At 46.3% G+C, this 15,212-nt stretch overlaps 1 protein-coding gene across 2 annotated transcripts in view; it reads left to right on the top strand.

The window, feature by feature from the left end:
- SGSM1 (small G protein signaling modulator 1) overlaps positions 1-15,212 on the top strand; it is a 446,529-nt gene that overhangs the window by 371,084 nt on the left and 60,233 nt on the right. For both annotated transcript variants that reach the window (XM_063913222.1, XM_063913221.1), the window contains exons 13-14: positions 6,424-6,562; positions 7,404-7,468. In XM_063913222.1, coding sequence (XP_063769292.1) covers positions 6,424-6,562; positions 7,404-7,468 — 204 coding nt within the window. The remainder of the gene's footprint in view (positions 1-6,423; positions 6,563-7,403; positions 7,469-15,212) is intronic.

Genomic DNA, 15,212 nt, shown 5'->3' with positions numbered 1-15,212 from the left:
CAGCATGACGCTGGGGCTTTACAAGCAGACTCAGGCACGGTGGGGGCCCGTCTCAAGAAGTTCAGTGCGCAGTGGGCCCACTCGCAAGTGGACCCCTGGATCCTTCAAGTGGTATCTCAGGGGTACAAATTGGAATTCGAGACGTCTCCCCCTCGCCGTTTTCTAAAGTCTGCTTTACCGACGTCTCCCTCAGACAGGGAGGCAGTATTGGAAGCCATTCACAAGCTGTATTCCCAGCAGGTGATAATCAAGGTACCCCTCCTACAACAGGGAATGGGGTACTATTCCACACTATTTGTGGTACCGAAGCCGGACGGCTCGGTGAGACCAATTTTAAACCTAAAATCCTTGAACACTTACATACAAAGGTTCAAATTCAAGATGGAGTCACTCAGAGCAGTGATTGCAAACCTGGAAGAAGGGGACTATATGGTGTCTCTGGACATCAAAGATGCTTACCTACATGTCCCAATTTACCCTTCTCACCAAGGGTACCTCAGGTTTGTGGTACAGAACTGTCACTATCAGTTTCAGACGCTGCCGTTTGGATTGTCCACGGCACCCCGGGTCTTTACCAAGGTAATGGCCGAAATGATGATACTCCTTCGAAGGAAGGGAGTTTTAGTTATCCCTTACTTGGACGATCTCCTGATAAGGGCAAGATCCAGGGAACAGTTGGAAGTCGGGGTAGCACTATCTCAGATAGTGCTGCGCCAGCACGGTTGGATTCTCAATATTCCAAAATCACAGCTGATCCCGACGACACGACTTCTATTCCTAGGGATGATCCTGGACACAGTCCAGAAAAAGGTGTTTCTCCCGGAGGAGAAAGCCAGGGCGTTATCCGAACTAGTCAGAAATCTCCTAAAACCAGGCCAAGTCTCAGTGCATCAATGCACAAGGGTCCTGGGAAAGATGGTGGCTTCTTACGAAGCAATCCCATTCGGCAGATTCCACGCAAGAACCTTCCAGTGGGATCTGCTAGACAAATGGTCCGGGTCGCATCTTCAGATGCATCAGCGGATAATCTTGTCACCAAGGACAAGGGTGTCTCTCCTGTGGTGGTTGCAGAGTGCTCATCTTCTAGAGGGCCGCAGATTCGGCATTCAGGACTGGGTCCTGGTGACCACGGATGCCAGCCTGAGAGGCTGGGGAGCAGTCACACAGGGAAGAAATTTCCAGGGCTTGTGGTCAAGCCTGGAGACATTACTTCACATAAATATCCTGGAGCTAAGGGCCATCTACAATGCTCTAAGCCTAGCAAGACCTCTGCTTCAAGGTCAGCGGGTGCTGATCCAGTCAGACAACATCACGGCAGTCGCCCACGTAAACAGACAGGGCGGCACAAGAAGCAGGAGGGCAATGACAGAAGTTGCAAGGATTCTTCGCTGGGCGGAAAATCATGTGATAGCACTGTCAGCAGTGTTCATTCCAGGAGTGGACAACAGGGAAGCAGACTTCCTCAGCAGACACGACCTCCACCCGGGGGAGTGGGGACTTCACCCAGAAGTCTTCCACATGATTGTGAACCGTTGGGAAAAACCAAAGGTGGACATGATGGCGTCCCGCCTCAACAAAAAACTAGACAGGTATTGCGCTAGGTCAAGGGACCCTCAGGCAATAGCTGTGGACGCTCTGGTAACACCGTGGGTGTACCAGTCAGTGTATGTGTTCCCTCCTCTGCCTCTCATACCCAAGGTACTGAGAATCATAAGAAGGAGAGGAGTAAAGACTATACTCGTGGCTCCGGATTGGCCAAGAAGGACTTGGTACCCGGAACTTCAAGAGATGCTCACAGAGGACCCGTGGCCTCTACCTCTAAGAAAGGACCTGCTCCAGCAGGGACCCTGTCTGTTCCAAGACTTACCGCGGCTGCGTTTGACGGCATGGCGGTTGAACGCCGGATCCTGAAGGAAAAAGGCATTCCGGATGAAGTCATCCCTACCCTGATCAAAGCCAGGAAGGATGTAACCGTACAGCATTATCACCGTATTTGGCGTAAATATGTTGCGTGGTGCGAGGCCAGGAAGGCCCCTACAGAGGAATTTCAACTGGGTCGTTTCCTGCATTTCCTGCAAACAGGACTGTCTATGGGCCTAAAATTAGGGTCCATTAAGGTTCAAATTTCGGCCCTGTCGATTTTCTTCCAGAAAGAACTGGCTTCAGTTCCTGAAGTTCAGACGTTTGTCAAGGGGGTACTGCATATACAGCCTCCTTTTGTGCCTCCAGTGGCACCTTGGGATCTCAATGTAGTTTTGGGGTTCCTAAAATCACATTGGTTTGAACCACTCTCCACTGTGGACTTAAAATATCTCACTTGGAAAGTGGTAATGCTGTTAGCCCTGGCTTCAGCCAGGCGTGTCTCAGAATTGGCGGCTTTATCCTATAAAAGCCCTTACCTAATTTTTCATACGGACAGGGCAGAATTGAGGACTCGTCCTCAATTTCTCCCTAAGGTGGTTTCAGCGTTTCACTTGAACCAGCCTATTGTGGTACCTGCGGCTACTAGGGACTTGGAGGACTCCAAGTTGCTGGACGTAGTCAGGGCCCTGAAAATATATGTTTCCAGGACGGCTGGAGTCAGGAAATCTGACTCGCTGTTTATCCTGTATGCACCCAACAAGCTGGGTGCTCCTGCTTCTAAGCAGACTATTGCTCGTTGGATTTGTAGTACAATTCAGCTTGCACATTCTGTGGCAGGCCTGCCACAGCCAAAACCTGTAAAAGCCCATTCCACAAGGAAGGTGGGCTCATCTTGGGCGGCTGCCCGAGGGGTCTCGGCTTTACAACTTTGCCGAGCAGCTACTTGGTCAGGGGCAAACACGTTTGCTAAATTCTACAAATTTGATACCCTGGCTGAGGAGGACCTTGAGTTCTCTCATTCGGTGCTGCAGAGTCATCCGCACTCTCCCGCCCGTTTGGGAGCTTTGGTATAATCCCCATGGTCCTTACGGAGTTCCCAGCATCCACTAGGACGTCAGAGAAAATAAGAATTTACTTACCGATAATTCTATTTCTCGTAGTCCGTAGTGGATGCTGGGTGCCCATCCCAAGTGCGGATTGTCTGCAATACTTGTACATAGTTATTGTTACAAAAATCGGGTTATTATTGTTGTGAGCCATCTTTTCAGAGGCTCCTCTGTTATCATACTGTTAACTGGGTTCAGATCACAAGTTGTACGGTGTGATTGGTGTGGCTGGTATGAGTCTTACCCGGGATTCAAAATCCTTCCTTATTGTGTACGCTCGTCCGGGCACAGTATCCTAACTGAGGCTTGGAGGAGGGTCATAGGGGGAGGAGCCAGTGCACACCAGGTAGTCCTAAAGCTTTTACTTTTGTGCCCAGTCTCCTGCGGAGCCGCTATTCCCCATGGTCCTTACGGAGTTCCCAGCATCCACTACGGACTACGAGAAATAGAATTATCGGTAAGTAAATTCTTATTTTCGTTCTTTTTGTGCTAATCAAGGTCAGTCTGATTATTATCATAAAGTGTGTATTACACCAGGGAGAATCACCTCTTTTTACCCCTTTATAGACATATGGGGCCAGATGTAAATCAGTGCCAGACGACCGGAGCTTTGAGATTCCAGCCAAACTTGTACTTCTTTAAAGTGATAATCATTTAAGTAGAACGCACCTGATTTTGCCTTGTAAATGATTGCCGCTTTTTTTAAAAAAACGTACGAGTTCGGCTGGAATTTCGGAGCTCCGGCTGTCTCGCGCTGCTTTACATTTGGCCCCTGGTGTGTGGAATGCCCTTACTATACTCAGGCTATGCTAGACTGCCCCTTCCCTCCCCTGTTCTGCCTCTCTAAGACTGGGTACACATTAGAACGATGTGTACCCAGCCAATCCAATGGGCAACGGGATCCTGCATCTTGCACAGTACACACACTTGCACAATGCAGGGGACGACAACGCAGTGTAGGATACCATTCTGCATTTGGCAGCATGGCATTGTATACAATATCTTCTGGTTGGCCATGCAGCACACTGACAGGAAGATATCACATGTGACCCAGGGAGTGCACAATCGGACATAAACACTTAACGATATGCCTGATTTGTCATTCCGATTTGCCCAAAAACAACAATTCAGGCCAGTATCATTTGTGTGTTCTGGGAATGACAAATCAGGTATATCATTAAGTGTGTATGCCCAATTGCATGCTCCCCGGGTCAGATGCAATATCTTCCGGTCAGCCGTGCTGCACGGCCAACCAATAGATAATTGTGTATGATGCCATGCTACATGGCATCCTACATCGCACCATCGTCCCCTGCATCGTGCACCGCACGATGCACGATCCTGTCACTCGTCGGATCAGACAGGTACACATTGCACATGCAGAGTTTGGAAAATTACGGATTAAAATTTAGTGCTTAAGAGTTTCACCTACATGAGCCCTGTCTGTTACTGCCTGTATCTGGTCACATATCTACTCCTAATATTGCATCCTACATTAGGGAATACATAATCCCATAACTTAATTTGTAATATTTTATATACCTTTTGTATCCACATTCATGAATTTTCTACAAATGCACCACTTTGATGCTGAACTGACAAGAATTATACAGTGATACTGAATTGCTGCTTGCACATGCCAAGTGGTAAAGCATTTGGGGTTGTATTGATAATTAGTATACATTTTTTAATCTGGTTTATTGATAACCGTGACAAAGCACCAAAAAGACAGTATTTTATGTTTAACTATTAATTCACATGGTCATGATCTTATTTTCTACCATCTGCTTAATATTTTCAACAAAGGGCAACATGGTGACCACCAGCTCATATTGCTTCCCTTCTGCCAATCTGGAATGGCAGCTGTAATAAACAGTATAGCACCACTTGAGCTACTGTACCTGTGCTACAATACTTATTGCTTCTTGGTAAATATGGGTGTGCTGCTTCTGATATTCTCTTGCATTCTGATTATGCAAATCAAAGCTAAAGAAATTGGTGTGATGTGCTAAATGAACATAAATCACTTCTTTCACAGTAATGTCTAATCATGATCTGTTGTCTGTAGTCTAACTTGTACTGTAACTCTCAATCACAAAATTAATTGGGATCCCATCAATTTGTTATTTATATCTGTCAGCTGATACAAAATTTTTATGCAAATAACCATTTTACTGCTGGTATATGAGCAATTTAAATACGTATGAATGTGCTTCCACTGGAATCGCCTCCCACTGTGTCACATCACTGCGTTATTTTACAGGCACTGACCTATAATGTGCACTAAGAATTGATCTGTCAATAAAATAGAAGAGGGAAGAAAGACGCAGGAGAAAATCCAAATCCACTTTCCTACAGGGACCGTCCATAGTAAAACAGTGGGTTTTCCATGTTTGCAGTATGGGATATAGTCATCCTCTATCACCAGGTGCTCAGCTCCCTGCTTTTTAATGGTCTTATAACGGAGACAATTTCAAATATAATTGAGAGTCAATGCATTGTGTTTCTGGTTAATACATTGTGTTTCTGCAGCCAGCTGGTATTAACCCAAAGCATTGATTTTTAATTACAGTAGATTGGAAATTGTCATGGCTTTTAGAGCAGCAAATCACAGAAAGAGTACTTTATTCCGCAACCATAAGGTTGATTTTTATTTTTTATTATTATTATTATTATTATTATTGTTTAAAATTGGTTGGTTTAATAAAAAAAAAAAATGGAGTTCCCTTTCAAGATATTAAACTGAGTTTTATTTAAATGTGCTTCAATTAGCATATTTCATCTTATCTGCATTGGAGCAAGGCATAAGGAATCTAATTGGCCTTTGACATTTCATATTGTAAATATAAATATTTATGCACAACTAAATGGTGTCGTAAGGTTAAATTAACATATTAGAGTTATTTTTGTCCATGCTTTCAACATCCCATAAATCTGATACACTTAGGTCGACCTACTGTTTGTAACAAACCTAAAATTCCATTATTTCGTAATGTCCAGTGCATAAAGAAATAATAAAAGTTAAAACTTTTTTTTAAATATTTGCTCTAGAACCCAAAGGAGATAAGTGTGATGAGGTGGATCTAGCTCCAAAATAAGAGTACAAATATCATCTATTAAGTCACTTAAATTTCATTAAAACACATATAATTCCACATTTCAGTATATTTGTTTTTCCTTGACCATAAGATGTTTTTTACTGGTTGTGTCAACCCATGAATTCTGCCTCTCTTAGTTCCTCACCTCCTTTCAGGTACCATAGATTTACCAAGAGAATTAGCGCTGTATTGGCAGACACAATTCTTATGGACTATGCACTTTCATTGTTGTACAATAAATTCCTATTCATTTGGTATGGTCACCTGCAGTCAGTGATTTGCTTCAGTGGAGATGGGATTATAAAAATATGTGGTAGAACAGGAACGTTATTTGATTTCTTTTTGTTTCTCTTTAGTGCCTCAGGATTTTATAGATCCTCAGGGTGTCGGATTACCCTCCATGTGGCAACCCAGTACACGCAAATCCTCCTGTTCCTCTTGCTCTCAGAGTGGGTCTTCAGATGGAGGTCCAGCCAATGGCTGCAATCATGAGAGGTACGTAATTATGATATAAGCCTGGCAGATCCACTTGTCTAGATTATACTGTCGTAAATGGAAAAAGGAATCAATGTAAATTAGCAATAATTTCTTAAGTGCTGTAAATAGAAATAAATGAAAATTAATATTTATGAACTTTTTCTTTTAAAGGATAAGAAATTGTTGCAAAATGTTAGTCATTTTTACTACAATTACAGGCCCTCCCAATCTGCAAATGTGGTCAGTCCATGGGGGAGATTCAATTGTCTGCGATTGCCCTCCCGGAGTACATGGGTGAGGTAATTCATGACCAACAACTTCAAAACAAATTTCCTCATAGAGGTGCACAGGAAAATTAGTAATGTTTGGCGAATATATAGTGATGTGCACAGCCGAACATTGCAACAGAACATCGCAGAGAATCAAATCTCCTCTTATGTGCATTCCATTTATTTTAAATGCAATATCTGTAATCAATGATATACGCATGGTATAATTAAAGGAAGGAAAAGCACATGATGGAAGAGGATCCTGTTTGTGAGAGCTTGCAAACTAAAGGGAAGTGGCAGGCAAAGAGAAGTGACACACGGGACAAACAGCAAGCAAGGAGCATGGGGCAGTGAGTTAGAATGAGAGCTGGAAGGCTTTGTTAAAAGTGGATCTTAAGGTCCCATTTGAAACTTCAAATTTAGGTGCAGAGTCTGATGGGGGAGGGAGAGAGTTCCACTGGTAGGGAGCAGCAGATTCATGAGTTATAGTTAAATGGACAGACTCAATATGAAATGAGAAACACATTAACAAAGAAACATGACTAAACATCAGGTATTGTTTTATATAATACATGATTTTTTATTTTCAGAGCACCTCTTAAAATGTTATGTGACAATATGAAGTATCAGATTGTTTCAAGAGCCTTTTATGGGTGTAAGTATGCTTTTTGTGTTTTATTTGTGCATTACTTGGCTGCTGATGCCTTTTGGAGACAAATTTCGAACTTTCACTAACCTTATATTATAGCAAATGTATTATTATTATTATTATTATTATTATTATTATTATTATTAGACGACAATTCAATTCAATTCGATGACAATTCAATTCCAAGCGATGTATGGTGGCAACATACAGCTGCTCAGATGCCTTAGAATTACGGTAGCCCAACAATGCAGATTTCCCTGTTCACATCTGTGGGGTTCAAGCAGGGTTGTACTGGCTCACAGGGGTACAGGGGAAACCCCTAGCGCGACCCTCTGTCTGAGGGGCCCACCTCCTCCTCATCTAGGTATCAGGTTCCAGCCTGTGCCTACCATTTCATTCCCTCAGTGGGGGATATGAATCCCAGTTCATATCCCAGTCTGACATTGTGGGAGGACAAAAATCTGCGATGTTGATGGTCACGAGTTGCCGGAAAAACAGTCAGTTCACCAGCAGCTCGCGGCTGTCACTCAAATTGTTCCTTTTGATTCTTCAACTATATAGAACTGCAAACAAACAATCAACTTCCGAAGATGGAAAATATACATTGTATCCACTGACGCACAGCAGAGTAAGGGTTACCTATCTGTACTAAGGGGGTCATTCCGAGTTGTTCGCTCGGTAAAATTCTTCGCATCGCAGCGATTTTCCGCTTAATGCGCATGCGCAATGTCCGCACTGCGACTGCGCCAAGTAAATTTGCTATGCAGTTAGGATTTTTACTCACGGCTTTTTCATCGTTCTGGCGATCGTAATGTGATTGACAGGAAATGGGTGTTACTGGGCGGAAACAGGCCGTTTTATGGGCGTGTGGGAAAAAACGCTACCGTTTCCGGAAAAAACGCAGGAGTGGCCGGAGAAACGGGGGAGTGTCTGGGCGAACGCTGGGTGTGTTTGTGACGTCAAACCAGGAACGACAAGCACTGAAATGATCGCAGATGCCGAGTAAGTCTGAAGCTACTCAGAAACTGCTACGAGGTGTGTAATCGCAATATTGCGAATACATCGTTCGCAATTTTAAGATGCTAAGATTCACTCCCAGTAGGCGGCGGCTTAGCATGAGCAAATCTGCTAAAATCCGCTTGCGAGCGAACAACTCGGAATGACCCCCTAAATCCATAGCAAATGTACTTATTATGATGATGATGATGATGATGATGATTATTATGTTAATAAATGGGGCTTTTAACTGCATGTAGTATTCTGGTCTTTGTGGTGTGTAAAGTATATTTATAAAAAAAATAATACTGAAAAGGTTGAAATAGTGTCTAATGAACCATAGTGTGTAATGCAATAAAAATCTACAGAAGTTTAGTTTCATAAACAAAATAATGCACATAAGGATTGTACCGATAGCCTTATAATTTCTATCTACAGTATGACATAGTTAAGAATGAAAAAGTGTAACAAAACAGCATCTCAGCTTTTGCAGTGAACAACTCTATGTCAAAAATGCAAAGGACAGAATGCAGAGTGGAATGCAAGTCTCATGTATGCTGACCACCAGGGCCTGTGCTGGGGTGTTTAGCACACCCCTGCAAACTATAAATTTGCGCCCTCCCTTACTTTACAAAGGGACATCGCTCGTCAAAAAAAAGGGGGGGTCTCACAAGGAAGGGGCATGGCCACACAATAGTACCCCCATTTCAAATTACGCCACACAGTAGCTCAATCTTATTCACATTACACTGCAAGTAGTAGTGCTGTTTATACACATAATTCCCCCAGTAGTAATGCTGCTAATTCAAATGCTCCAGTAGTGGCGCTGCTTACACATAACGCTGCAGTAGTAGCGCCGCATATACATAATGACCCAGTAGTAGCGCAACTTATGCATAACGCCCCCAGTAGTAGCTCCACTTTCACATAATGCCCCAGTAGTAGCGCAGCTTACGCATGACACCCCCAGTAGTAGCCCCACATATGCATAATGCCCACAGTAGTAGCGCAGCTTACGCATAATGCCCCAGTAGTAGCACCGCTTACACGTAACGCCCCAGTAGAAGCACCGCTTACACGTAACGCCCCAGTAGTAGCGCCGCTTACACATAATGCCCCAGTAGTAGCTCAGCTGACATATAACACACCAGTAGTAGCGCCGCTTACGCATAGCGCCCCAGTAGTAGTGCCGCTTACACATAAAGCCCTAGTAGTAGTGGCACTTACTCATAACGCCCCAGTAGTAGCGCCGCTTACACATAATACCCCCAGTAGTAGCGCCGCTTACACATAATGCCCTAGTTATCGCCGCTTACCCACAACTCGGGTGTGGTCATCAACTGGAGGGGCATGGCCATCCCACAAAGTACACGCCCTCACATTCCCAATTTATCTAATACATTTATATGTGCCTCGATTAGTCTAATAACAATAATTTGTGGCCGCGTTCATAGTATAATAATCTGTGCCAGCATTAGTCTAATAAGGTAATCTGTACCCCTTTTAGTCTACTATCATAATGTTTCCCTTTTTAGTAGAATAATAATAGTAATAATAGAAGAATAATAATAGTAATAATATGTGCCTGCTTTATTAGAAGAGTAAAGCTTTTGAATTTCTCTAACGTCCTTGGGGATGCTGGGACTCCGTAAGGACCATGGGGAATAGACGGGCTCCGCAGGAGATAGGGCACTTTAAGAAAGCTTTGGACTCTGGGTGTGCACTGGCTCCTCCCTCTATGCCCCTCCTCCAGACCTCAGTTTTACACTGTGCCCAGAGCAAGATGGGTGCACTGTAGAGAGCTCTCCAGAGTTCTCTGCCTAGATGCATTTTTGTTTGGATTTTTTTCTACCTTTTACTACTTTTTCACAGGGAGCACTGCTGGCAACAGGCTCCCTGCATCGAGGGACTGAGGAGAGAGGAGCAGACCTTCTTGTCAAAGATAGGCTCTGCTTCCTCGGCTACTGGACACCATTAGCTCCAGAGGGGGTGAACGCAGGTTCTTACTGGGCATCCACCCCCGGAGCCGCACCGCCGTTCTCCTCGCAGAGCTAGAAGTACAGAAGACAGAAGTCGTCAGGCGGCAGAAGCCTTCAGCTTCACTGAGGTAACGCACAGCACTGCAGCTGTGCGTCATTGCTCCCATACACCTCACATACTCCGGTCACTGTAAGGGTGCAGGGCGCAGGGGGGGGCGCCCTGGGCAGCAATATAAACCTCTGCATGGCAAAAAGACTATATACATGTACAGGTGGGCTCTGTACATGTATATAAAAGAGCCCCTGCCATATTTTACTAAGTTTGAGCGGGACAGAAGCCCGCCGCCGCGGGGGCGGAGCTTCTCCCTCAGCACTCACCAGCGCCATTTTCTCTCCACAGCACTGCTGAGAGGAAGCTCCCCGGACTCTCCCCTGCTTACACACGGTGAAAGGGTGCTTAAAAGAGAGGGGGGGGGCACATAATTGGCGGTTTACATATTATACAGCGCTGCTGGGGAAAAACATTTTGTGTTGGTCTCCAGGGTTATTGCGCTGGGGTGTGTGCTGGCATACACTCTCTCTGTCTCTCCAAAGGGCCTTGACAGGGATACTGTCTTCAGGAAAGGGGTTCCCTGTGTGTGTGTGTGTGTGTGTGTGTGTGTGTGTGTGTGTGTGTGTGTGTGTGTGTGTGTGTGAAGTGTGTCGGTAAGCGTGTGTCGACATGTTTGACGAGGAAGGCTCGCTTAATGTGGAGGGGGAGTGCTTGAATGTCTGGTCGCCGTCGGCAACGCCGACACTGGAATGGGTGGATATGCTGAATGTCTTGAATGCAAATGTCAATCTATTGAATAAAAGGTTAGACAAGGCAGAAGCTAGGGATCAGTCAGGTAGCCAGTCCATGCCTGTCCCTGGGGCGCCAGGTCCTTCGGGGTCTCAGAAGCGCACCATATCCCAGATCGATGACACAGATACCGACACAGACACTAACTCTAGTGTCGACTATGAAGATGCAAAATTACAGCCGAAGGTGGCTAAGGGTATACGGTACATGATTATTGCCATTAAAGAGGTTTTGCATATTACTGAGGAACCCCCTGTCCCTGACACGAGGGTACACATGTATAAAGGGAAAAAGCCTGAGGTCACTTTTCCATCCTCATTTGAATTTAGTGACTTGTGCGAAAAGGCTTGGGAATCTCCGGATAGGAGACCACAAGTTCCCAAAAAGATTCTCATGGCGTATCCTTTTCCACAAACTGATAGGATACGCTGGGAATCTACGCCAAAAGTTGACAAGGCGCTGACACGTTTGTCCAAAAAGGTGGCACTGCCTTCTCAGGATACGGCTTCCCTCAAGGAACCTGCTGATCGCAGGCAGGAAATTACCTTAAAGCACATTTACAATCAATCCGGTACTATTGTTTGACCGGCTATGGCGTCGGCCTGGGTTTGTAGTGCGGTTGTGGCATGGGCAGATTCCTTATCTACGGAAATTGACACCTTAGATAGGGACGCCATTCAAATGACCATAGAGCATATCAGAGATGCTGCCTTGTATATGAGGGATGCTCAGAGAGACATTTGTTTATTAAGCTCCAGAATAAATGCTATGTCTATTTCTGCTAGGCGGCTCTTGTGGACCCGACAGTGGACGGGAGATGCCGATTCAAAGCGGCATATGGAGTCCTTGCCTTACAAAGGGGTGGAGTTGTTTGGAGACGGCCTCTCGGATCTTGTCTCTACGGCTACGGCTGGTAAGTCAAATTTCTTACCTTATGTCCCCCGCAGCATACAAAAAAGGCACCTCATTATCAAATGCAGTCCTTTCGTTCCAATAAGAACAAGAAGGTACGGGGATCATCCTTTGTTGCCAGAGGGAAAGGCAGGGGAAAAAAGCTGCACACAGCTAGTTCCCAAGAGCAGAAGTCCTCCCCTGCATCTGCAAAGTCCACCGCATGACGCTGGGGCTTCCCGAGGCGAGGCAGATCTGGTGGGGGCTCGTCTTCGGTTTTTCAGCCACGTCTGGGTTCACTTGCAGGTGGATCCCTGGGCATTTGAGTTTGTTTCTCAGGGATACAGGCTGGAATTCGAAGACTTGCCTCCTCGCCGATGTTTCAAATCGGCTCTGCCGGCTTCCCCGTCAGAGAGGGAGATAGTGTTGGCAGCAATCCAAAAATTGTATATTCAACAGGTGATTGTCACAGTTCCTCATCTCCAGCAAGGAGAGGGATATTACTCAACCCTGTTTGTGGTCCCAAAACCGGACGGTTCGGTCAGACCCATTTTAAACCTGAAATCTCTGAACCTGTACTTGAAGAGGTTCAAGTTCAAAATGGAATCACTCAGGGCGGTCATCGCCAGCCTGGAGGGGGGGGGGGGTTGGATGGTGTCCCTGGACATAAAGGATGCTTACCTTCATGTTCCGATATTCCCCCCGCATCAGGCGTTCCTGAGATTTGCAGTGCAGGACTGTCACTACCAATTTCAGACGTTGCCGTTTGGTCTTTCCACGGCCCCGAGAATTTTCACCAAGGTAATGGCGGAAATGATGGTGCTCCTGCGCAGGCAGGGGGTCACAATTATCCCATACTTGGACGATCTCCTCATAAAGGCGAGATCTCGGGAGAGGTTGCTGGACAGCGTGTCTCTGTCCATGAAGACGTTGCAGATACACGGCTGGATTCTCAATATACCGAAGTCCCAGCTAGTCCCTACAACGCGTCTGACCTTTTTGGGGCTGATTCTAGACACAGACCAGAAAAAGGTTTTTCTTCCGATCGAAAACGTTCAGGAACTCATAGCCATGGTCAGGAACCTATTAAAACCAAAAAAGGTTTCAGTGCATCATTGCACGCGGGTCCAGGGGAAGATGGTGGCTTCCTACGAGGCCATCCCTTTCGGCAGGTACCATGCGAGGACTTTTCAGTGGGACCTCTTGGACAAGTGGTCCGGGTCCCATTTACAAATGCATCAAAGGATCACCCTGTCTCCCAGGACCAGGGTATCTCTCCTGTGGTGGCTGAACAGTGCTCACCTACTAGAGGGTCGCAGGTTCGGCATTCAGGACTGGGTCCTGGTGACCACGGACGCAAGCCTCCGAGGCTGGGGAGCAGTGACACTGGGAAGAAATTTCCAAGGTCTCTGGTCAAGCCTAGAGTCTTGTCTCCACATCAACGACCTGGAGTTGAGGGCCATATACAACGCCCTGCGTCAAGCGGAGGAATTGCTTCGGAGAAAACCGGTTCTGATTCAGTCGGACAATGTCACGACAGTGGCTCATATAAACCGCCAAGGCGGAACAAGGAGCAGAATGGCCATGGCAGAAGCGACCAGGATTCTACGCTGGGCGGAAGGCCATGTAAGCGCGCTGTCAGCGGTGTTCATCCCGGCGGTGGACAACTGGGAGGCGGACTTCCTCAGCAGGCACGACCTGCATCCGGGAGAGTGGGGACTTTATCAAGAAGTCTTCGCACAGATCACGGATCGTTGGGGACTGCCTCAAATCGACATGATGGCATCCCGTCTCAACAAAAAGTTAAAGCGGTATTGCGCCAGGTCAAGGGACCCTCAGGCGGTAGCGGTAGACGCTTTGGTGACACCTTGGGTGTTCAGATCGGTCTATGTGTTTCCTCCTCTTCCTCTCATACCCAAGGTGTTGAGAATAATACGAAGAAGCAGGGTCAGAACAATACTCATTGTTCCGGATTGGCCACGGAAGACTTGGTATCCGGAGCTGCAAGAGTTGCTCGCAGGGGATCCGTGGCCTCTTCCTCTAAGGCAGGACCTGCTGCGGCAGGGGCCCTGTCTGTTCCAAGACTTACCGCGGCTGCGTTTGACAGCATGGCGGTTGAACACCGGATCCTAGCGGAAAAAGGGATTCCGGAGGAAGTCATTCCTACCCTGATCAAGGCTAGGAAAGACGTGACGTTAAAACATTATCACCGTATATGGCGGAAATATGTTTCTTGGTGTGAGGCCAGAGCTGCTCCTACGGAGGAGTTCCATTTGGGCCGTCTACTTCACTTCCTTCAAACAGGAGTGACTTTGGGCCTAAAATTAGGGTCCATAAAGGTCCAGATTTCGGCCTTGTCCATTTTCTTTCAAAGAGAATTGGCCTCTATTCCTGAAGTACAGACCTTTGTGAAGGGGGTGCTGCATATTCAGCCTCCCTTTGTGCCTCCGGTGGCGCCTTGGGATCTTAACGTGGTGTTACGTTTCCTCAAGTCACCTTGGTTTGAACCACTCAAAACTGTGGAGTTGAAATACCTCACGTGAAAAGTGGTCATGTTGTTGGCGTCAGCTTCGGTAAGACGTGTTTCCGAATTGGCGGCTTTATCACATAAAAGCCCATACTTGGTTTTTCACGTGGATAGGGCAGACTTGAGGACTCGCCCTCACTTTCTGCCAAAAGTGGTCTCATCTTTTCATGTGAACCAACCTATTGTCGTGCCTGTGGCTACACGGGACTTGGAGGATTCCGAGTCCCTGGATGTAGTCAGGGCTTTGAAGATTTATGTGACCAAGAACGGCTAGAATCAGGAAGACTGAAGCTTTGTTCGTTCTGTATGCGGCCAACAAGGTTGGCGCTCCTGCTTCAAAGCAGACTATTGCTCGCTGGATCTGTAACACGATTCAGCAGGCGCATTCTACGGCAGGATTGCCGTTACCGAAATCGGTTAAGGCCAACTCCACTAGGAAAGTGGGCTCTTCTTGGGCGGCTGCCCGAGGGGTCTCGGCATTACACTTGTGCCAAGCAGCTACTTGGTCGGGGACAA

This window comes from Pseudophryne corroboree, chromosome 1, assembly GCF_028390025.1.
Source record: "Pseudophryne corroboree isolate aPseCor3 chromosome 1, aPseCor3.hap2, whole genome shotgun sequence".
In the NCBI taxonomy this organism is placed as follows: domain Eukaryota; kingdom Metazoa; phylum Chordata; class Amphibia; order Anura; family Myobatrachidae; genus Pseudophryne; species Pseudophryne corroboree.
This window is presented reverse-complemented; position numbering and strand designations above follow the sequence as displayed.